Source organism: Natrix helvetica, assembly GCF_964273705.1.
Source record: "Natrix helvetica genome assembly, chromosome: 1".
Classification (NCBI taxonomy): domain Eukaryota; kingdom Metazoa; phylum Chordata; class Lepidosauria; order Squamata; family Natricidae; genus Natrix; species Natrix helvetica.
Window position 1 is genome coordinate 152,901,393 of NC_138548.1, and position 25,866 is coordinate 152,927,258.

Genomic DNA, 25,866 nt, shown 5'->3' on the forward strand with positions numbered 1-25,866 from the left:
TGCTATCTGGCAAAGTATTGGTTTCAATCCCTATTCCATACAATGGCATTCGTCATTAAAGGAAATTCTTCTATCGCTTACTCACCTAGGGACAAATTCTGAAATAACCAGACCTGAATGTTGCCAATGGAACTTTCATTTCCTTGTCTTCATTTGCAAGATAGGAATAATTAACTATCTTATACAGGTAGTCCTCGACTTACAACATAAGTTTATAAGTTCTAATAAAAGTGACATAGCAGAAAAACTTAAAAAATTTTTTTTTGTTAAACTAGCCAACAAGCATGATGGAACCTATGGTGAATTACTTGACATGTTAAAAAATGCACGTAAAACGTTAAATGGTAAAGAAAACTAGAAATTTAGGAGGAGCACTCAGATCAGGGAGGAGGAGAAAAGGCAGTAGAAGAGAGCCCAAATGATGAACAAAAAGATATTATGGAAGAAAGAGAGAGTGAAAAAGAAAAATACTTAGATGATTTCACTGGGCTTTACATTGGCACACAAAAAGTAGACAAAGGGGAATGATCCCCCCAAAAGAAAAAAAAATTAAACAACAAAGATGGGCATAGTGGGGAAAGATTGGAAGAAAAAATACAGGAATTACAAAAATAAGAAAAGAAAGAAGAAGCTAGGTGAATGGGTGGAAAGAAGAGAACATAAAAGAAGTGAAATCTCTGAGAGACCAAGAGAAAATGATTAGAAAAGGAGGAGGGGGAAGAAAAGGATTTACTAGTAGAAAAAAGTAAAATGTGTTGATATTGTTAATGGTATGCAGCTAATTATGATGTGAGGGAACTATATTAATATTATTAATTGTGGATAACTAAGTAAAATGCTTATATAAAACTTGATTTTGAGGATATATGCTATCTATAGTAAAATAGAATAACAGATGGAAATGAAATGATAAATTTGGTTAACCTTTGGGGCAATGATGATACTGTTTATGTATTAAAAAGAAATTAAATTACAAGATGGAGGATATGGAAATGAAATAACATGGCTGAAATTGGAAATGGAAATATGATGCAAATTAACTATGTACATGAGAAGATGTTAAAGGGGAAAGCCCAGGCAATAATTTGCTTATAAAAGATTTTAAAATTTGCAACAAAAAAATTAAAAAAAACTTTGTTTCAAAAAAAACCCAGTTCATGTAATGACTGTTCAAAGTTACAATGGCACTGAGAAAAGTGACTTATTGTTCTAAACTAGGCTTCCCATGAGCATAAAGCAAACTCCTTGTCCCGACAAAAAACCCTTTTATTAATTTACTGTTCTGCTCATTCACATCCAACAAAATCTTTCAAGGGAGGATTCACAGTCACAAACCTTATCTGGCTTGGAGAGCTGTCAGGCTGATATCTGCAAAACTTGGCAAGGAGTCTTGGAGAGGCACAAGCCAATTAATCAAACTAATTGTCTTCTGTAAACTCCACTCTCCTCTTTTATTTCCTCTGGCAGGGGCCATTCATCGTCCACCTGTGGCCTTACTCCCAAGTCGACCCCTGTTCTTTAGCTGTTCCCTTTGTCTGGCAACTCTGTTCATGCACACACTGGGAACAGACTCCAGCTGTTCATCTGCCTCACTGATGTCTGACTTTGAAGGCAGCTGATCACTGGCATATGGCTCTGGCCCCCTCTCTGCCTCCAATACAGAGCCCTCATCAGAGCCTTCCCCAGATTCCAGGATTGGCCCATGTTCTTCCCCAACCTCCTCACTGTCTGAATCTGCTGCCAGCTCTGCTGGCGGGCCACAACACTTATGACCATTTTTCACACTTGTGTCGTTGCAGCATTCCCATGGTCACATGATTTATATTTGAATGTTTGACAATTGACTCATATTTATGACGGTCGCAGTGTCCCAGGGTCACGTGATCCCCTTTTGTGAGCTTTTTACAAGCAAAGTCAATGGGGAAGCCAGATTCACTTAACAACTGTTTTTCCAGTTTAACAACTGCAGTGATACACTTAACAAATGTGGCAAGGAAATTTGTAAAATTGGGCAAAACTCATTTAACAAATTTCTCACCTAGCAACATAAATTCTGGGCTCAGTTGTGGTCGTACGTCGAGGGCTACCTGTATACATTTCAGAAGCACCATTTAAAATTATAATGATTATTTCCAGCCTAGGATTGTGACAACCAGGAACCAGTCCATAAGCTCTACCAATAAAGTGTTTGAAGATGTTGCATGACGTAGGACTCATTTTCCCCCCTCCAAAATTGGACTTTAAAAAAAGTTTAATGACTGTAATAAAAGTCATGCAATCCTTATTATGGTGCTTTTAAAGAACTGCATTTGAAAAGGGGACACTTCCATTATTTCCTCCCCGCCCCTTTTTAAATTCTCCCTGTGTGTTGGGAGAAAGTTGTTAGTGCACCTCATTGGCAGCAGAGTGTACCTTGTGAAATGAGTGTAACTCTGTTTTCTGACTTAATGGTGCAAGGCTGTTCAACCATGAAATTGCTTTCTTCATGTAGTTTAGCTTCCGTTTGCATGGACAGCCACAGCTAAGAAAACTTAAGAGCAAGAGTGAAGGCAGCAACTTCAAGACCCAGTTGACATTAGGGGAAATTGGGGCATGGGAGTGACTCATTAGTCTAATCAGTCAGTCATATCTAAAAGGCAAGGCTCTTTGTTTTATGGCATTTCTCAACTGCCTCTGGTAAACTGCAAAAATAGTCACATGACAACAATTTACAACGTTAATACTTAAAATAATCCAAATAATTGAAAAATATAATATGCTGTCATAACATCAGTATGTGTAGTAGTTCCTTGCATAATTGATTCTTTATGGGGCACACACCAGTTTGGTCTAATGGTTAAGGCACCTGGCTAGAAACCAGGAGATGATGAGTTCTAGTCCTGTCTTAGGTATGAAAGGCAGGTCATTCTCTCCCAGGCCAATTCACCCCACAGTGTAGTTATTGTGGGGAAAATAGGAGGAGGAAGGAGGAGAGCTATGTATGTTCGCCACTTTCACTTTAAAATAATATAGGAGGGATAAAAATCTAATAATAATGAGATCCTTCAGTAGCTTTGATTTCTCTTACTTTCATCTTGGTTATGTCTTCTGAACTGACTAACATCTTTTTCCTACCTCACCAATACATTCATAAGAAAATAAATTTTAACTCTCATCCCTCATCATAACATCTGTACATTGAATCTCTAACTGGGTGGGACAAAAATTAATATTTCGAGATGACCACCTTTAGAAATCTCTTCCATGAATTGTACAAGAAAGAAAGGGAAACTATAGCATCAGTTTGTACATGCCATAGATAGAATAATAAGAACAAAAAAAACATTTCTACATCAAATAATTCTAGCAGAAGTCCGATCTACCCAGTTTCAGAAGGAAGAGTTGTTGGGGCATGTTAGAAAAAGTTGTGATTTTATAACAGAAGCTCTTCTCTCTAGCCTCCCTATTATTTTTCAAAACTTCAGAAAGGTGTGATTAGTTACACATTTTCCACTACCTTGGAACTGGTGTCAGAACGAAAGTGGTGAATATGGATTTGCCTTTAACTAGAATAATTACCTGAGGTGCAAGATATGCATCTTGGATATATATCAGTATATTACATAGCTCTCCCAGCTGATCTGATGCATGCAATGCTACACTCAAGATAACAACTAGATTATAGATCCTAATTGCATTAGTACATTTGGGGTAAAACTGGTCATTGGTACTCTTGTGGTTTACTGACCAAAATGTGCTGTCGTTACCATTAGCAAGAAATGTTGTGTGGGGTATGGGTACAAGTAAGATCAGCAACTTAGTCTATATCTTCTGTTAAAAGCATTATGTTGAAGTCTTGATTAACCAAAGCCTTAATGGACAGCAGAGGTCAATATTTACTGGCCCATCTGTATATAATAGATCTGAAAAGGAGGTAGGATACTGTGGAATACAATTAATGAACACATTGGAGGAAGTGAAGATCAGAATAAAATGAATGCCAAAGAATTGGTTGTTGCAAAGGTAGGAATCCACAGGTTGATGCAGAGACATCCTCAAGGGGAGGAGGAAGCAAATAACAAGAGCAACATTGCACTGTTGTGATACACCCCTTTTGTGCATGCATTGTAACATTGCTCAAATGTCTTAAGGAGGCAGAACATTACAATATAATGTTTTTTTTAATCCTGAGTAGACACCTCTCGGTTACACATTATTCTCCAATCCACTGGAAAATAATTGAATATAATAATGAAACAACCAGAGGTGAGTTTGGAAAAAAATGTGCAAAATTCAGACTGAATGAAATACCCAGGGAAAATAGATGATAGTTTGTTAAGTGTGCCTGAAAAGGTGTTTGGCAGAATTCTCACTGCAAGAGTACTAGTGGTGAAATGAGCAAAATTTGGATGTTGAGTGCAATTTTATGTTGGTACTGGAATGTACAGACTAGAATTTAGTTTTCATCAGCTGTCTGAGAAAGCTATGGATGTAAAAAAGAAAATTTACTGTACATTTGTTGATTTAAAGAAAGAATGCGACAAATACAGCTAGTTCTCGCTTAATGACCATTCATTCAGTGGCTGTTCAAAATTATGACAGCATTGCAGCAGCAACAAATTATAGTTATGGCTGGTTCTTGAAGTTATTGGTCACTCTATCGGCCCCATCATCAGACGGTCAAAATTTGGGTTCTTGGCAAACCACTCATATTTACAACTATATTCAGAATAAAATCATCCACAAGCCAAAAAAAAGTTAAGTCAACATATATGATCAGAATTAAAGTAAGTGATGATTATCGTTTAATTCAGTTTTTCCCCCCATATGCCCAAATATACAAGAGAGTAATTTTGGTGTGTTATTTCTTTATTATTTACTTTTTTTGGAATACAACCAAAAGAACATAATAATATGTTGGCACCTGCTGATCGTAAATGCGGTCTTACGGCATTTTTGAATTATTGTGAATAGATTCTTTCCAGAGTTGGGTGAATAAAACTCATATGTATAACTTGACAACATTAATTAGTAGTCGGTCAAATATCAACATCTTGTAATAAAAACATGCAAAAGATATATAAGCAATCACTTTTCTTTTCATAGCTTAAAAATCTGATTTGTCACAGAATTATTGTTTTAATTCGTGCTTTGGTATTCTTGACAGAAATCCAATTTTAGGATGAAAATGAAATCAACACACCTGTTACCTGCTTTGTGAAATACAACCTTGAAGGTTATGTTAAACCTATTAGCAAATTCGGAGATAGGAAGCTGAGAATGATACAGAATGTTGCTGCTTTACTAAATCCTGCTAACTTAATTTCTGAATATTAAAATAGATTTCTTTATATTATTCTAGGTCATCTAGCTCCCAATGAGTCAACTAACAGATTAAAAAAACCTTACAAATAAAAGTAGAAAAGATACAACATACAAAAAAAGAACCATGTCAGCCCCATGATTATTATAACTATAGCCCATAAAAAACACTAATTCTATTATTGGGTCACTGAATTGTCTCATTAGGTAGGCTTTCTCCTAATTTCCTTAAAAAACATATAGGTAGCCTTAACTCAGGACTGTAATAAAGTCTGCCATTACAATTCACGAGTTATGACAGTTGTTGAGGTCACCATGTGTTTGCTTTGCTTAATTAACCTCACTTGTGATCTCCTGATGTGATTGTAAAGTCCCATGGCTGCCTTCACCCCCTGAGGCACCCCATGCTCTGCTTCCCCCCCCTTTGGGGTCTCTGTAGGCCTTGGGCCTGTTTCCCACCCCACTAGGTCGTAGATTCTTCTCCCCACCCCTTGTCACAAGTAACTCACTTACCTTCTGAAGAGCTATCATGAGGAAGAGATTAGATAGATAATAGTGTCTTGGCTTTGATTCTCAGCAATATCCATCCTGTGTCGATCAAAATAAAGAGACAGACAGAACCATGATGACATCTTCCAATACAGGGAGCCATGAATGACTTTAATGGAAGGCATTTTTTACTTCTTCTACACAGTTTCTCATTTATAGGAAACATATTTTCTTTCATGTACAAATCATGGTCTGTATTTGGATGTATTATTAATTGCCTTTTAAGAGTACGATGGGACATTCATCATGATTTTTCACTTAACATCATGGAATTACAGAACACATTCAAAACATTTTGATTTTCCCAGCAATTTTCCAGGTTGAATACTAGACAGGGATCGGGAAAATGCTTCCTCCCTATTAAATACATATTGTATTCATTAATTTTGGGTTTTTAAAGAATGCATCTCTGTGAGGTTAAGCAATCATTCTTATTTTATGAAGAAGTTGGGGTTAACGTGCCAAGAATGTGCAAATTATCAATTTCTCTTATTTCAGTTATGGAAGGAATGATTAGCTTCTTAAAACATACAGTTTTAATCTGAAATAATCCTTCATCTCTTGCTTTGTTCGAACCCTGGCACAATAGCTTTTGGAGCTTTTAAGTAAATTAAATTCTTACACACAACAACTTCTAAAAAATGAATGCTGTATTTAGAGTTCGGAATCCCCAAGGAAAGCTTGATATTCAAAGCCACATTTGCAGCATGTCATCGTTATGAACAGTGACAGCTGAAGGTATGAGTGAAATCTCTTTGTTCTTGGAAACTGCAAATCTATTTAAACTGCATAATAGAACACTAGAGAGCTATTTCCTTGACACATTTCCCCATCTATCATCTCCAAAATATAAAAATTGATTGGGTGCAGAAAATTTTGGTTTATATCAAAGGAAGCAGCGTTGACTCTTAGTGGCTGCTTGGACAAATCTCTGCAGTTCTCTTAGCTAGTTTTTTTTTGGGGGGGGGAGGGAAGTGGGATTGCCTTTGCCTCCTTCCTAGGGCTCTGAGAGAGGGACTAGTCCAAAGTCACCCAGCTGGCTTTATGCTTAAGAGGAGACTAGAACTCATAATATCCTCGTTTTCAGCCGCTTGCCTTAACTGCTACAACAAACTCGCTACCCCTAAAATACTAATACAAGTAGTCCTTCACTTACAATAGTTCCCTTTGTGACTGTTCAAAGTTACAATGGCATTGGAAAAAAGTGACTTATGACCAGAGGTGGGGTTCAAAAATTGCAGCAACGGGTTCGCTGCCCCATTGCTGGGCTGGCGTGGCCATGGTGGGCGGGTGTGGTCTAGTTGGCCTCCTGCACCATGGTGGGGAGACACACAAATGTTTTTCACCCTCCCCAGGCTCCGGAGGCTATCCTGAAGCCTCCGGGAGGGTGGAAACTGCTTCCCCCAGGCTCTGGAGGCCAGAAACAGGGCCATTTCCGGACTTCTGGAATCTCCGCTAGACCTGTTTCCCCCCCTCCCTGAGCTTCCGCATGGGCCCTGCACTTACCTGGCATGATGAACGGCCCGCGTGGAGACTCCTGGAAGGGGAGGGGTTGGGTGGGAGGAGCCAGCCAGGGATGGCATTTGGGGGTTCGCTGAACTGGGCAGAATCCTAGCTAAAGGATTGCCCGAACCCATGTGACACCCCCCCCAGCAGCTCACCCCTGCTTATGACCATTTTTCACACTTATAACCATTGCAGCATCCCCATATTCATGTGATTTAGATTCAGATCCTTCACAACCGACTCCTATTTAGGACAGCTGCAGTGTCCTGGGGTCATGTGATTGATCACATTTTGCCACCTCCTGACAAGCAAAGTCAATGGGGAAACCAGATTCACTTAACAACCGTGTTACTAATTTAACAGCTGCAGTGGTTTCACTTAACAAATGTGACAAGAAAAAGTCATTAAATGGGGCAAAACTCACTTAACACATTTCTCACTTAGAAACATAAATTTTGAGCTCAATTGCCGTCGTAGGTTGAGGACTCTTTGCTTAACAATTGGCCTGTTGAGTCACTATTCAAAAAACCTAACAGTGGTACTGAAAAAGTAACTTCACGACCGATTCCCAAGATTCTTGCAACATCCTCACAGTTATGCAATTTAGATTTGTGTGCTTCACACCTGGCAAGCATTTATGATTGCCACATCGTTTGTCATGTGATTGCCATTTGTGTTCCTCACAGCTAGCTTTTGACAAGCAGAGGCAATGGAGAAGCCAGCAAAATTGCAAGTTGTAATGTGGTGTCTCGCTTAACAACGGCTGGTGATTGGCGTAATTACCATTGGGGAAGCGAGGTCAAAAGCCTGTCACAGTCACACAATATCTCTATCAATTGCACTGCTTAGTGATAGGGTCTTTGCTTCCAATTGTGGTCGGTAAGCAGTGACTACCCACAAAATTACTATTGCTAATAGTAATTTGATGCTAGTAAATATTAATAGTTGCAATTTAAACACCTTAAGGAATCTCCCTTATTTCAAAATGTAATTATTAAAATACCGCAGAATCTTCTGTTGTAAAGGATTCTTTTTAAAGTCTTGTCTTGGGTGTCTGCTTTAAAAAAAGATTGATATATACTTTTCTTCCATCATATACTGGTTGCGTTCTTTTCAGCAACCCACCTGCAGCTCCATATTCACTTAAACTATTCTAGATTCAGACCTTAATTTTACCTTCAGCTATTTCTCAATGTCCTTCCGAAGAGCAAATATCTGGCTTTCCCACTCTCTGCTCTGCCTATAGCTGCCCTGCGCTGCTTCCTCTCAATTCAGCTCAGGCCATTTTTTTTCTCATCTTTCCAATCAGAATCCTGCCGAATGCTTTCCCAGGCAAGCTTAACAGATGAGTTTCCCTATAGTTTCACTCACTCTTACTGCAATTCCTTTAGGAGGGATGAATGACATTCTTCCATTCATCAGGCAGAGATGTATTTCATGCACCCATAACAATTACAACGTGAGAAAAACATAGCCCTACTTTATGAAAAACATTCCCACCTTAATGTTTCTGCAGTTACACCATCTACCACGTTTCAAAATCTCACGCTGTTTATGATTTCATTGTAATAATTTGGTATTGGATATATCTGTAGCATTTTTCCCAGTTCTACTCTTCAACATATCATTATCTCTAAAATACTTCTTCCAGCAGTTTTTCAAATCAGTTTCATGCAAAGTTGCTTTGTTTTGAATTCCATTCATCAGCTGGAGCACCTTTATATACCTTTTTACCCACTTCTGAAGCATTTTATTTCAATCAAAATCACTCTGCAGTTTCTCTGTCTCATCTAATCATGGCTAAAGCTTGTACTCTTATGCATTTATCTTTCCTGTTCCCTTTCTCCCTCCCTCTCTCTCTCTCTCTCGTCTTTCTTTCTCTCCCCCTCTCCCTCTCCCTCTCCCTCCCCCAACCCCTCACCTTTTGGGAAATAATCATTCTGTCCAGTGGAGTTTTGCTGGTTATGATTGGTTGCATAGACACTTTTTTATGAGCTCAAGATTGTGACCACACTGCAGTAATCAAATATTCAACTATAATAGCAGTTCCCCAAAGCAGAAAAGAACCTGTGGGGTGGAAATCCTCTGCAGATAAGCTAAAGCCTATAATAATAGCTTCAAATTCCAAAAAGCAGGAATAAGCTATCTATATAATAAGTTCTATGCAACTTCATCAAAGAGTGTTTTTCCATCCAATCAATCACATCACAGCCAGCACAACCCAGATAAGTCTGTCATAACTCAAAACACATCAGAAACTTTTTACTACAACTCTACTAAAGCATTGTAGTCCATTAATGAGGGGGCCTTGGTGCTCTCTGAGTTTGATTGTTTTCTTGATGATGATGATGCCTAATTTTGGCAAAGAAACACCTGCAAGAAAACAACCAAGCTCAGAGAGCACCAAGGACCCTTCATTTCAATCCTGAGCTACAAATATAATCCTTTATTCAGCCCATAAATCCACAAAATCTATCCAAAGCATCTTAAGGAAATAGTAGTAGCCAAATAAGACAAAGCCGGAATAATTTATAACTTACAATCGCAGACTAAAAACCACTGGATTGAGCAGACACGTAGTGTGGAAGATTGACAGACTGCAGCCATGAACATAAACATCAATTAAATCAATGATGAAAACATAATTTCACAATGCACCGATTAGTTCAAACACAATTTCAATTGGGAAACAGTAAATATTTTAGATCAAGGCAGATCCCCCAAATGCAAGAGAATTCTCAGAGGCTTAGCACTCTGTCAAATCAACCATTACCATATTGAGAAAAGCTTCATCTATAAACCATTCAGCCAGATTCACCCCCCTAAGCACATCCTTCCTCATCACATCCTTCTTAATATTGTTCCTTGTGTTTGGCTTTGGATCCAGCTTATTTGGATGTGAAGAAGGATGTGATGAGGAAGGATCTGTTTAGGAGGTGAATCTGGCTGAATGTTTATAAGCAATCAGTGCTGGAAAGATAAATTGCCACATAGAAATACCCAACTGCACTCCCCTGGGCACTGATAATGTTACCTCACCTGGCAATGAGAGGTCAGCAAGAAGAGCAGCAAGCCCCAAGATCCCGACAATTCAACCATGAGCGTATATGCTCTACGATTGTAACCACATACTTTTTTTTCCATCTACACTCATCAGATTCCACATGCTATATACTTATATCCAATTTGCATTTATTCCACTCTGCAATTCTGCTTTCACTCTCATTTCTTTCACTCCTTTGCTTTTGTTTCCTATCCTTTACTTTACTTTTACTTTTATTTAGATTTTTATAACGCCCCCTCTCCCCAAAGGGACTCGGATCCATTTTTTTCCCTGAAGTTCTACTCTTGTCGCTGCCCAAATGTGATTTGTTCCATGTTCATTGTGTCTCATCACTCTTGTATCAGTCAATAATTCACCTCAAATTCTTTACCGGCCAAGTGTGATTGGACACACAAGGAAGTTGTCTTCAGTGCATAAACTCTCAGTGTACATAAAAGCTCTAAGTAATAAATCATGATCATAGTAATCATAAAACACTTAGTGATAGTCATAGGATAATAAAGATGCAATCAACATAAATCATACTAGGAAACTAAATAAAACAATATAAATCATAACGATACAAGCAACAAGTTATAGTCATAAGTAAAAAAGGAGATAGGTAATAGGAAAGATGAGAAGAATAATAGTAATACAGCCTTACTAAATAGTTTGACAGTGTTGTGGGGATTAGTTGTTTAGCAGAGTGATGGCATTCAGGAAAAAAAAATGTCCTTGTGTCTAGTTGCTCTGGTGTACAGAGCCCTATAGCCTTATAGCTTCATTTTGAGGGTAGAAGTTGAAACAATTTATGTCCAGGATGTGAGGGGTCTATAGATACTTTCACAGCCGTCTTTTTGATTCATGCAGTATAGAGGTCCTCAATGGAAGGCAGGTTGGTAGCAATTGTTTTTTCTGCAGTTCTAATTATCCATTGAAATCTGTGTCTGTCTTGTTTGGTTGCAGAGCCAAACCAGACAGTTATAGAGGTGCAAATGACAGATGCAATAATTCCTCTGTAGAACTGAATCAGCAGCTCTTTGGGCAGTTTGAGCTTCCTGAGTTGGCGCAGAAAGAACATTCATTGTGCTTTTTTGGTGATGATTTTGATGTTAGGTGTCCATTTTAAGTCTTGAGATATTATAGAACCTAGAAACTTGAAGGTCTCTACTGTTGATTTTGTGTTGTCTAGTATTATAAGAGGTGGTAGTATGGTAGTGTATTCAGTCATAAACAATGATACCACTTTGCACAAATATGGCTAGACCAATGCATAAGTTATGCCTTTGAAACATGCAACCTTTTTCTAAGAAATATTCAAACCATTCTCATTTTTCTGTAGGATCCCAACTATTTCATTTTTTTCTATACATTCTCATTTCCATTTCTAAAGGAAGGTAGAGTTGGCCTTGGGTGTCAGCCTTACCAGCAGATCAGATAGGAAACACAACCAAACTAATTCTACTTTATTGTAACTTTAGCAGAATCCTGAAAGTACAGTTCTCCGCTGTCTCTTTTGCAGTCTGAGAACTTAGGCAAGATTTCTTTTGAGCCTCTTGCTCCATCCACTATATCAGGGGTCAGCAACCTGCGGCTTTGAAGCCATATGTGGCTCTTTCATCCCTGTCCTGTGGCTCCCTGTATCTGGTCGGCTCCACAATTGATAGGGCTTTTGGTTAGGACGGTAGAGGAAAAAGGACGCCGCACTAGGATGAGACTATGGTGGTATGGTGGGGAAAACCGGACTTCCAGTCAGCTTCAGAATTGAATGGTGGCTTCCGGTTAGGACCTTTGTGGCTCTTTGAGTGTTTAAGGTTGCCGATCCCTGCACTATACAGCTGTGAGCTATGTATCCCTCTTATTGATCGTTCCCTTGGCAGCATCTTTTTCCTTGGTCTCTGAAAGTCATTCCCACATGCCATTACATTTGGCATTGGAAAGGAATGATCAACTCCTCCAGGTAAGCAAATAATGAACTTCCAGTGTACCGTGATATAGCTAAGCCCTGTCTCCACGGCTCACTGATACGGTCAATAAACAAAGAGTCCCAGGATGGAGGTGGCTCTTGGCTTCCATCCATAGACTCTACAATTCTCTACTGTGAGAAGAAAGGCAGTGCTTTCCAGCTCTGTCTGACTCTTCCCTTGCCAGATCTATCCATTGATCTTGGTGATCTGCCAAGCCCAACTGCAGGGAAGGGGCAGTGATTTTGCCAGAGCCAACTGCTGTAAAGGAATTTACAACTGAGCTTGTGCTAAGGAAGGAGTTAGCAATGTCCTGTCCTATGAATTTTTGATGGAATCTGAATCATAGTTAATAAATTGGAATGTTTGAGGGCATTATATTCTTATAGAGGATGCTGCCTTGTTTCGTTTAGCTCATCCAAGTCGCAGTCGTTATGTGTTTACTACCCATCAAACAAAGTGATATTTAATCAGCTGGCCCCACAGCCTAATTTTTGCCATGCTTCAGCAGTAAGAATGGTAGTGTTGCTGCCCACACACAGTTCAATATGTGGTAGGTGACAATCATATACACCTTGGAACTCTTTTTTTTACCTCCTTCTCGGTAGCTGCATCCCAGCTGCCAAGGTTGTTCTTGAAGCAAGACATTATTAGCAAGAGGCAGGAGGGAAGTGAAGAAGCTGCTCCTCCCTCCCTCCCTCCCCACTTTGTCATTGAGAAAACTGGTTTGTGCCACAAGTAGGATGTCTCTCCTGTTCCCTCCCCTCCTCTTTTTTCACTGAAAGAGAGGTTGGAGGGAGCTTATCTGAAGACCACCCAAACCCTCTGCATGCCTCATTTTTTTGTGAAAAACAGGGCATGCAGAGAGTTTGAGAGGCCTGTAAAGTGCTCCTGAGGGCTGGGGGGCAAAAACGAGAAAAGGCCTGTTTTTCACAAAACAGGCCCATTTTTCACCCCAAAAAGGGCACGAATAGCCTTTAGGAGACTTGTAGAGTGTTCCTGGAGACTGAGGGGGGCAAAACCAAGCAAAAAATGGCCCATTTTTTGCTCGTTTTTGCTCTCCCCAGCCCCCAGGAGCACTTTACAGGCCTCCCAAACTCTCTGCACATTCATTTTTGTGAAGGTTGTGGGGTTTCAGGAAGCCAAAAATGTTGTATTCAGTGTATAAGACGCACCCAGATTTTCACCCTCTTTTTGGGGGGAAAAGTTAGTCTTATACTCCAAAAAATAGAGTAGCTTCAGCCTAAGCAAGATGCTTATGAGATGCAGGGTTTGTTTTCCTCATGAAACAAGTGAAGTATCTTTCCACTATGGAAAGAATGCTGTGTGGATAAATTATTTGTTGACTTTAGCAATCTTTTTTTAAAATTTACATTTCTTCTAACCTCATAACAATTGCTAAATCTACCTTAACTCTCATTGTATCAGTATTTGAAGGAGGATCATTCATGAACCCTTGATATTTGAGTAGATGAGACTCTTATAGATATCAGAATTAAGCAAGCCACTTCAGAGAAGAAGAAGAGGCATGCGTAATAACAGGGAGCAAAAAGACAATATAATGGGTGTGATTGAAGACCGATTCATTTTATGTGTGTGAAACATTGTCACACATACAAAGGAGTCATATGGTCTCCCCATCAACAATCCTGCACACCCCTGAAAATATTAGATAGGATTGATATATCCTGCGCGAGCTGCACTGGCTTCCTGTGGCCTACTGGGTGCGCTTCAAGGTACTGATTACCATCTTCAAAGCGCTCCATGGCACAGGGCCTAGTTACCTGCGGGATCGCGTCCTGCCCCATACATCCCTGCGACCCACTCGCTCACACAGGGAGGGGCTACTCCGGGTGCCGTCCTCTAGAGAGTGCCTGGGGACGGTGCCCAGGAGTAGGGCCTTCTCTGTGGTGGGCCCTACCCTTTGGAATGACCTCCCCCCAGACATCCGGACAACAACCGATCTTCGCTCCTTCCGTATGAAGCTGAAGACCTACCTGTTTTGTCAAGCCGGCCTGGCATAACGTTACTATCTTGCCACCCCAGGTCATTTTACAATGGGAAATTTTGTTTTTAATATTTTTGGGGTTTTAAACTTTGTAAGTATGCTTATTTATGGACTTATTTTTACCTCCTCTGCACGATTTTATGGTGCTATCTTGATTATTGCTCTGTACGTCGCCCCGAGTCCCTGTGGGGAGAGGGGGCGACTAATAAGTTCAATAAAATAAATAAATAATAATAAATATATAAATTGCAGGCTACCCAGCTCACAAAAAGCTTGACTCTAGGTGGCATACAACAACAACAACAAAAATCAGAATTAAAGTAAAACATAATAGTCAAACACACAGTTGGAGTACACCCACATCTTGGTAATAGCATCTTGCTTCTCTAATATCTTTTAAGTCCCATATCCAAAGTTCAGCTTAATCTTAAAAGTCTTCCTGAAGTCTAACAGGGTTGTGGTGAGTCCAATCTCAAGGGGGAGGTTATTCCATGGAGTTACCAAAAGTCTCAGTGGCTTTTGCCCAGAATAGATTAGCTGTATTATATATTGGCAACAGACTTAAATAGTCGCAACACTATGGTGCATTTTTTTTAAGGTTCTAAAAATCCATTGCTGGCAGTATAGCAGATTAGATGCTACAAAAGGAATCCCATAAGCACACTCACCTTTTATTTAGGGCCATAATTTTGATTACTGTGGCTGACTTTCCAAACGTATTGCAATCAGCACTAACCAATGAATATACCCATTACAGTTCAACAAGGCTTGTTCTGTTTCTAACCAAAACGGTAACTGTTGCTACTACAATTACCTGTAGTCATTGGTTTCTCCTTGTTCCAATCGCCTGGCTTCTGTTGATGTGATGTTCTTGCATTGGTAAAACCATCTGTTCAATTCTGAAATGAGTAAAATCACAATGGAAGAGTTTATGGTCATACAATTTATATATTGCCAAAGGCAACAATGGTGAATAGGTACATAGACTGCTTCTGATTTCATGTTATTGATCTTGGAAAATGTGCTTTCTTTGCATTTAAAGAGCAATTGTTATTTCATATGCATTTATAAATCTATATCTCACAAATATATAGGTTCTATAGAAGAGCATTTCAATTATTGGAGTATTATTTAAAATAAAGAGGGATTGTTATATTTATATATATATATATATATATATATATATATATATATGTATGTATGTATGTATGTATGTATGTATGTATGTATGTATGTATGTATGTATGTATGTATGTATATATATATATATATATATATATATATATATATATATATATATATATATATATATATATATATATATATATATATATATATATATATATATGAATGATACTTTCAGTTGCTGAATTGGGGAGCTGTAATTTCTATCTTTATAGAAGGCTTTACATATCTCAGATGTAAAGACCACACAGTCTGCCTTTCTTTCCAAGCAGTGTTTGGTATGGAAGCACACTCATATTAATCTTATTCTGAAATAATAGAAAATATTTGTAGCTTGGGTCTTAGATTTTGGCAGTGGTTTGCACTCCAAGCTTCTTTCAATTCAGTTTATGAACGTTTCGTTACCAGACAAGGTAACATCATCATCAGGATTTTCTTGTCCTATTCTCCTGAGCTTATAAATGTCTTGTGTGCCATTGTGGTCAGTTGGTCAGATGGATGGATGGATAGATAGAGCTCCAAACAAACAATCAATCACATGACCAACTGACCACACTAGCGCACAAGACATTTATAAGCTAAGGAGAATAGGATAAGAAAATTATTCTGATGATGTTACCTAGTCTGGTAACGAAACGTTCAGAAACTAAATTGAAAGACGCTTGGAATACAAACCACTGCCATAATCCTACTCTTATCAAGTTTTCTGTTTTCTCCCTTCTCTTGCTGCCAGTTTGTTTTTTCTTTCCCCATTGGCTGAGCACAGTTCTTGCCCATTTAAGAAAACTTTAAAGATTTAAGGCTAAGCCAAAGTGATCCCCAGTCCACAACAGAACAAATCTTTTGGCTATCCTCATTATCGGAAAACTAAAACAATGGAGCAGCAGAGAGAGGTTGAAAGAAGTTGCTTTGGTACCAGAGAAGCTGTAAGGGTGGACCACCTCTGATCAGGCTTTCCTTAGCCCACTGAGAATCTATCATCGTTTTCTTCTTCACTAATTATTTCATTTGTTCATCATGAACAGTGAAATCTGTCAGTTACAGGTAATCACTGGTTGTTAAGTGAATCTGGCTTCCATTTAGTGACTGTTCGAAGTTGCAACAGCAGTAAAAAAAAAAAGGGACTTATAGCCAATTCTCATAACTGTTGCAGCATCCTTGTAGCCACATGATCAAAATTCATATACTTGGCAAGTGACTTGTGACGGTTGCAGAATCACGGGGTTATGTGAATCTCCTTAAGTGATTTTCAGACAAGCAAAGTCAATGGGGAAGCTAGATTCACTTAACAACCGTGTTACTAACTTCACAACTGCTCACTTGGCAAGAAAGGTCGTAAAATGGGGCAAAACGCACAACTGTCTCGCTTAGCAACATAAATTTTGGGCTCAATTCTGGTCGTAGGTCGAGGACTACCTACATTTTTTCCTCTTCTATGGCAACATATGAGTAGGCTTATGTTTAAAACAGACTTTAAAAATATTTTTTCACTGTAACATTTTCATTATTTGATCTGATGTGTCAAACACTTTTTATGCATTCACTTGTCTCATTCCCATCCATCCATCCATCCATCCATCCATCTATTCATGCTACTTAGCAAAATAATGTTTTCCCCTGGGTTTCATTCATTTAGAAAGTGCAGAGTTTTTTCCAAGTAGTCCTTTCTGATTCTTCCATTATCATCATTCACTAGAGTGTAACATGCAATTATCACCAGCCTATAGGTTCCTATTTTTAAAAACACCCACAATAGTCTAGAATGACACCAATTAATCGTTTCTGAAGTACATTTTAACTCTTTTATTCGGTTCTTACATATATTAATCAATTCTACTCTACAAGATCTGTCCACCTTCATTTTGATCTACTATATTTTCTCCCTCTTAGGTTTTTTTTTTAATAAAAAAAGTATTTTTATTTCTTTCATGTTATGTATTAATGCTCTTTATTGTATATTCTCTTCAATTTTCCATGGTAAAATTGCTATCACATTTAAATCATAGATAATTATTTCCACCGGCCATTGTGGCTTTGGCCAGTTGAGACTTTCACATCACAATTGTTAGGAAGGTAGGTAAAAAAGGAAGATAAAAAAAAGATTACCAGTCTTACTGAGGAACATATTTGGCTAATGGTGAGGATTCTACCTGTCTTTGATCAGTTTGCCATAAGTTTCTCTAAAGGCTAATTGAATTAGTCCATCCTATTAGTCTATACAAAGATGTCTAATCTAAGAAATAACCTTGTAAGTTATCATAACGTTGCCTGAATGCCACAAATTTGGAAATAAAGGCAACAAACTCCACATATCCTACTTCTTGTGGAAAAACTGCTATGTTTTGGACATGGCATCAAAATCCCTCAATGTGAAAAAGAAACAAAGGCTTCTGACTCGGATAGAAGAAGCAGCTTTCCATAAGGAAGTTAATTAAAATTACAGTTCCAGAGTTTGGGATGCTTTAATCGTGGTTTCTCACTGAGCAGGGTGTTGGACTTCATGGCCTAAATCAGGGGTCCCCAAGCTTTTGGACCTCAGTAACCAATAAATTAATAATCTTAAATCCCGTGGACCACCAATACGATCTGCTTAATGACTGGGTGGGCATGGCTAGGTGATCATGTAACTGGATGGGTGTGACCAACTTGATGTCATTTAGTGCCTCGCCGATCTCTACTCGCCGCTCCCCTCCCATCCATTCCTCACCTGCTCACCTTGGTCCCTTAGGGCCCCAATAGAAAGCAGTTGGAACTAAGCAGCCACCACGAGAAAGAGTTGGCAAAATAGCTGGTTCAGTTCAAATTGGATCTGCCTGAGAAGGAAGCTCAGCAGAAGCACCTCACAGGACTGCAAGCAAAGGCTTTCCAAGCAGAGGGAAGACCTACAAAAATGCAAGGCCAGGTACTGGCGCCTGGAGGCACAGCGGGCTGAGATGGTCAGCCAGTTCCAGGCCATGATACAGTCCCACTGCAACAAGGCCCTCTGGCTTTTTGCCACCAGCGGTGCTTCCCTCCAGCCTTCGGCCAAAGCACCCACCAGGAAGCAGGCCCCAAGTCGGAATATCTGCTCCCTCTGTCCCACACAAAAATACCCCATAGGGGGAGACTCTCTGCAGCAACACAAGCATTCATTGCACGTATCTGGCCAAAGAGACCCCTGATTTAGTGCAGTATAAAAAATGCAAATAATGTTTCTGAGGACCATCAAACTTTTCTCGCAGATCACCAGTAGTCCATGGACCACTGGTGGCCTAAATGATTCATTTCAGGTCTTTTGATTCCATTATTTCTTTCCAACCAATAAAGCTGGAGAAGGACAGGATCCAAGTCTCATACAGCGTTATTGCAACATACATAGTGGCTGACCATGTAGTATATATTTATACAGAACCTAATTTTGTACATATAACACATGAATATGTTCTTTCCATCATAGGATTTATTTTTGAGTAAGTGTTGATTAATCTTTGATTTTTGTGGGTTCAATACCTCTCTCATTGTCTTCAGTTGTGAGCAACCAGACACATTAGACAAATTTTGAAAAGATTGGTTTTTAGAAGATGAAAAGCGTAGGAGAGCAATGCTGAAGCATATTGTTTTGGGCAGATATATGTTTATATATACAGATTTTTTGTTTGCCCATTTTCTTCTAGAAATAATAATTATGCATAGGAATTGCATATTTCCATTTGTTCTCTTCTACTGTGGCAGATATTTAGTGCTGAAGGTTTTTCATTTCATATCATGCCATTAATTTAGAAATAGTGATCCTTATATTCAGCATTTACCAAAAAATAAAGCATTAATGAGATAGTTTTCACAAACCTTAAAATTAATATCAGTCTTTAGCTTCTTTATCCTTTTTTTGTTTTCAGGTGTATCTTTTTTTACAGATTTCAAAGATTTAATATTCCACTTTCTTTCTGTATGGAACCTTGCGGCCTACTCTATGAAACTTAATTAATTTGCATGTACATTGTTATTTAGTGCCATGGTTTCTGAATACATTTTCTGTTGCTTCTTTTCTTTCTTTTTTTCATTTGACAGATGTAAGACAAAAGTCTACGCTGATGACCTACCCACCACAAGTGTGGTCATAGTGTTTCATAATGAAGCTTGGAGTACTTTGCTTCGTACTATCTACAGTGTTATCAATCGGTCTCCACACTACCTACTTTCTGAGATCATCTTGGTAGATGATGCCAGTGAAAGAGGTAAGGATGTCCAAAAATAAAACTCATTAACATTTGAACATATTGTGGGCAAGGGATAGCTTTCTTTCTTTATATCCTTTCTTTAGTACTACTTAGCAAATCTTGTAACGGCACTATCTGGGATTTTTCTGAAGAGAATGGCTAGAGCAGTGTGGAGGAAAACACAACTTAGAACCCATTTTACCATTGTAGACAAATGATTATAAAAAGCAAAAAGAATGTGTATTGATGGAGCAGAGCAGGTTTTTCTCAAATTTTGATCTCAAGGGAGAAATTACTTGGGATTCTCTGAGAACAAGTTACAAAACAATAGGAGTCAAGGTGGCACAGTGGTCAGAATGCAGTATTGAAGACAAACTCTCTCCACAGCCAGGAGTTCGATCCTGACCAGGTCAAAGTTGACTCAACCTTCCATCCTTCTGAGGTCAGTAAAATGAGGACCAGATTGATGGGGGCAATATGCTAAAAACACTTTTTTTAATCTTGTTCAGCTGGAGAATGTGGTCAGGATGTAGAGATGTCTTTGGCCTGTTCAACCTTCCCAGCCCACCAAATTTACTCTCCCAGCTGGAGAACTTTTGGAGTGGTAATACAAGACATCTAGTGGATTTTACATTAATTTTATTTGATGTGCCTGTTGAGGGCACTTTAACAGATCACTTGTTGATCATTTATTCATGTAAAAGTGGGATCGCCTTTGCTTTGAAAGAAGCTGTGATAAATTGAATATTATAAAATCTTTCTTAAGACCTTATGTCAAGAGTTCCCTTCTTTTTCAAAATTTCAGAGCATGTAGTGGCAGCCTAGCCATGGCTTGCTTAATCATGGGGTGTTGATTAAGCCATAATTGGCAGGATTAATAGCAGAAGTAAAGTGCTCTGAAGCTATTCTTCCAAGATGAGAAAAACGTGAGCCCAATGCATACGTCGGCTCATTCTCTTCATAACAATAAAAAAAATTCCCTGCCTGAGAGCGAAACTGTTTTTTATCATGGCATCTGAATTCAGCTAACTGATTATTATCTCAGGGAGAACAATGGGTGCTTCTTTCCAGTCTTGCAGCCTGTGGCATTCGAACAGCATGAAAATGTCTTCAGTCAGATTCTGATTTTCACAATGGAACTGAGATTCACTTCTCTGCTACTGAATAAGAGGCAGAAGTTGGATTCACACATCATATTAAGCAAGGACTATGAAAAATGTGGCCCTGGTTCCACATTGGTCCATTAAAATCCTGTCACCAGAGCCACAACAAGCAACCAGGGGCAATCATTTTAGTAGGGAATGGTCTGAGGGCTAAAAACAAAATGGATGCCTTCAATCTTGCAAAGACTTAAGGAATCCATTTTACTCCTTTTGTGACCTTCCAAAAAATGTATTCTGGCCCTACCCAAAGGCTGCTGCATCCCTCAAGCCAATAGAAATTGTCCAGGCTTGCAATCATTTTGAGGAATTGCTCCTAAATTTCAGAATTCCCTTCCCAGGAAGTATGTTCCTCCATATGGAGTTGGAATCTTTTGGTGCATATTGGTGCATATTTTGGTACATGTTGAAAATATTATTAAGAAAATATTTGAAAGTACGATTATGATATTTCTGATACTTTTTTTTACCTCTTAAGGTTGGGCTGCTTTTTATTTTGTGCTTAATAACATGTTTATTTGACTTTTAAGAGGAGTATTTTATAGCATAACCCTGTACCACTTTATTCAGCAATCTCATTAAGTTCCATGAAGTTTGTTCCCTGAAATATGTTTTAGGCTTAAGGTGTTGTTTTTTTAAAAAAAATATACAAATAGTGTAGCAGTCAGAATCTTTTAATTCATTTTACAGTAATCTGTTTATTTCATTTCCCCTGCAATATCATTATTTCATCGTATCCTAGAAGAATATTTTCTTTCTAAATTGCTAGAGAAATTAGAATCAAACTGAGTAGTAGTGACTGCTGTTTCAAGTGGGTTGCAAAATATACTCTAGAGGGTTTATGATTGATCCTAATCCAGAAATAGAATGCCTTCCCTCTGTGCCACCATCTGAAGTGAGTACATTCTGTAGGCAATGAAATGATCTTCCATGCTCTGTGGACCCACATTGAGTGCCTACCCATGAATTACATGGGAATGAGGTGATGTGAGGATTGGTGGCTGCAGGATATATTTTAAAATGTATATACACGGTTAAAACAGCAATGCAGTTGATGTTTTATTTGTCCGAATGGTGCTTTATTTTCATGCAATAATCTATAGATAACTGTATTCTTAAGATCCTGTAAAATAAAGAATGTTGTGTTTAATTGAGTGATCTTGGTTTTCTATTTTCTTCTTTTTCCTATTGTTCTTTCTCTTTTTGTATTTTATAAAGCAACAAAAGCTCTCTCTTTTTGTTGTTGTTTTTCTCTGTATTCAGAGGCGTTTTACCTTTTTGTTTATTTTTAATGGAAAGAAGAAAGCAGTCAGCTTGTAGATTCTATTCTATTGTATTCTATTGTATTCTATTGTATTCTATTGTATTCTATTGTATTCTATTGTATTCTATTGTATTCTATTGTATTCTATTCTATCCTCTCCCTCTCCTTATCCCCATCCCTATCCCTACCTCATTCCCATTTCCTTTGAATGTTGGTGTTGTTTTTTTTTCATCTCTTAGTTGAACTTAAACAAACTTTGTTGTGTTTTCTTTCTTAATGGCGTTTGGCAGATTTTCTGAAGCTTCCATTAGAGAATTATGTAAGAAACTTGCAAGTGCCAGTAAAAATTATTAGAATGGAACAACGGTCGGGGCTGATTCGAGCTCGGCTTAGAGGTGCTGCGACTTCTAAAGGCCAGGTCATCACTTTCCTGGATGCACACTGTGAATGCACTACAGGTTGGCTGGAGCCCCTGCTGGCAAGAATAAAAGAAGACAGGTGAGAATTAAGAACAGGTTCTGTTACTATGACAGCCTCTGCCCTCCTCCCTCCCTCCCTCTCCCCCTCTCTTTTAGGAGTCTGTTTGTTACTAACCACTCTTTTCCTGCTGTTTGTATCTCAACTATCAGAAATGTCTTGCTTCAGTAAAAGAATAGAAGAATGCTAGTCTCCTGCTGGAAGCCCACATATTGTACTTTGCTGATGGCTTTAAAACAGTGCCTTCCAGCTTAATTTTTCCTCTGACTTGTCAGTTAAAAGTTAAAAGTGTGAAATATGAATTTGCATCAGGAAGATCTGGATTCATTCACTGAAGTATTTTGCAGTAGTTAAGATTCCTCTAAGAATTGTTTATGTGAGTCTTGCTTTCAGTTTCCACAGGGAAGGTGAGGTAAGAATGTAATAGTATCTAAACATGTTTTCTGTGGCCCAATCAGCCATTATAATCAGGTAAAAAAAATCCCAGATGACATAAATACTAATTTGTAGAAAATGCAGAAAGCAAATACAGTTTCAGAATTTTTTCTATTATTTCACATGGGAAATGCTTTATGACCTCTTCAGAAACATTCAAAAGAAAAGGTGGCACTTCCCTCTCACAGTTGTCTGCTATTTTAGTCACACACAAAGATATGTAGATGTACTTGAATAAAGCCTATGCATTCCATTAATTAAGATTTTGCTAAGAATTAATAGTTCCAAAATAATAGAGCCTGCAATTTTCCAAGAATACACAAAAGAAGGCATATCTTCACATAGATATATGGGGGCTACAAATATGGATGGTTTTCAAAGGGAATTTTAAAAAGGATAAGATTATCAATAGCTTCCACCAATTACTATAGCAGCATATCTACAGTACAATGTGACTTGCTGTATCAGAAGCAATTGCTTGGAAATGCAACTGGGAGGTGTTGTATTCAAGTCCTGCTTGTTGAATTCCTACAGCAGTGAAACTTTTGGTCTCGGCATGTTTAAAATTTGGAAAATGCCTACTTTGAGTCTGCTGGTCTGTCTCTCACACTCATGCACCCCTGAACAAAAGAGAAACAATTCTATCCTATCCAATTGAATAGAAAATGAACATAGACAAAAACAAATAGAAAACTGAATAAATTGGGAAAGAAAACAGAATTATAGGGGAGGAGTTGAATTAAAAGGCAATTGAAATGTAAAGGTAAATGGAAAGGTAAGAATATAGTGAAAATGATGTAAATGTTAAATATGACGACACAAAAATTGTACTCAGATGACACACTGTAAGATTAATGATGTAAGAATGGTTATGGAAAAATAAAAAATTCATTAAAGAAAAAGAGAAACTGTATCTCCACCCCATCTTGGTCCAGTGGCACTACCTTGTGCCATTCCCTTAAAGCGCATTGGCCTTGGGGAATGGCATGATTGCCTCTGTGGCCCAGCATTCCCCACAATCTGCCACATACTACTTACCTTCAAGCAAGGCACTCTCTTCTGCTGACCGGCATTCAGCAATACTATGCAGCAAATTGCGCTCCTGGTTCCCAGCTAGGTCTTCAGAGTTTTCCAAAATGTGAGCGGAATCAGGACTAGCCTTTATTATTATTTTATTTTATTTTATTTATTTTATTTTATTACTTTATTTTATTTTCTGCCTATTTCTCCTCAGGATGAATCTGGGGGTCTTAGTAGTAATCTTAGTAGTCTGTTGTTCCAGGATGTAGGAACAGCCAAGGAAAAGGCATGATTTCTGAGACCCACTAAATAAAAATCCCTAGCAGATGGAATCTGCAACATATTCCTCCTGCCCAGCAATAGTGGAATGCTTAGAAACAAATACCCTGGAATCATGGCATGTAAGGCTTTACAGCTAATAACAGCACCTTGGATTGCACCCAGAAGTCAGTGCAGTTCGCAAAGCAAAACATGGGCGCTGAGAGACCCAACCCATAACTGCTGCCATTGCTGCATTCTGGAACAAATGAAGCACATTGGCATTCTTCTAGGTCTCTCTCTCATACACACACATACACACACACCGATAAAAAAAAAGCATATCTTAACCAGCCCCTGGTTCTCTTAGCCTAAGAAGAACATAAGAACTCAGTGAAAAGACAATACAGAATGGACCTGAAAAGAGCTGCTGTAAATGTTAGACAGACCACTCAAAACATTGATAATTTCATAGAGCCAGAGAATTGGAAGTGGCCATTGAGATTATTGCATGCAAATCCCTCTTCGACGGAGTCAGTGAAATGAAATCACGTTGACAGATGGATGCCTAGCCTCTTGTTGTATGTTTTTCTGTGGTTCCAGTCATTAATTGCATTGTGAACTGAATCTGTCATCTTTGTTTCCACATTTGTAGCTTGAATTCCCAATTTCCTTTATGTTTCCCCCCCCCCCATCCTTTTTCTCATTAAGTTTCTTGGAAATGTATGTTTCTGATTGTTTTCTCGCCGATAGACCTCGCCGGGTGAAAAACTATTACTATTTTTGTCTTCATCGGTAAACTAGATTTTGAATCCAAAAATAAATAAAAAGTTTCTTTACACAGCGGATGAGTGGAAACGCGACAAACGTTGCTCTGTTTCCGATCCGTGGCTTCTTATGAATAGTTTGTATATTGAGCTTATCCATTTGGAGTTTGCTTGAGGAAAACATATGCTGTGCTTTGGGGTAAAAAAAAGAAGAAGCAAGACCCAAAGAGAATCGCGCATATTTATATGGTATGGATTTCGCAAGGTATGGATGTGCTTAATGCGCCATGAATAATACGTCTGGATTTTAAAAAACAGCAATCCGCTCGAATGCTTGTGGAAGCAGGTATTTGTTTGTTTTTCCTAACTTGGTCACAGTTCATATCTCCAAACGGATGCTGCAATCTCTGGAGCTTTTCCTACTTTCGGTTGCCAAGGCTGCATGGATAAATCTTCAGATATATCGTTAACAATGTTTAGGAAAGGGAGCAGAGAGTGGCTGTAGCCAGAGTCTCATGCTGTCCTGCCTTCATGCTTTCTTCTCCTGAGTAGATTTCGAATGTATTTATTTCATCAAAGGTGTTAATATGTTACTGTGAAAGTCCGAAATCTGGTGAATGTCGACATTCACCAATTTCGGTCTTTCACGGTGACAAATAGATTTCAAAAGGAATTCAGCCCTTTAGATATAGCCTTACCTCTCTGGATGTGTGTGTGTGTGTGTGTGTGTGTG

At 38.5% G+C, this 25,866-nt stretch overlaps 1 protein-coding gene across 2 annotated transcripts in view; it reads left to right on the forward strand.

Annotated features, from left to right (window-relative positions):
- Positions 1-25,866, forward strand: part of GALNT13 (polypeptide N-acetylgalactosaminyltransferase 13) — a 240,727-nt gene that overhangs the window by 114,531 nt on the left and 100,330 nt on the right. For both annotated transcript variants that reach the window (XM_081937996.1, XM_081937997.1), the window contains exons 4-5: positions 19,604-19,770; positions 22,467-22,674. In XM_081937996.1, the coding sequence (XP_081794122.1) occupies positions 19,604-19,770; positions 22,467-22,674 (375 nt within the window). The remainder of the gene's footprint in view (positions 1-19,603; positions 19,771-22,466; positions 22,675-25,866) is intronic.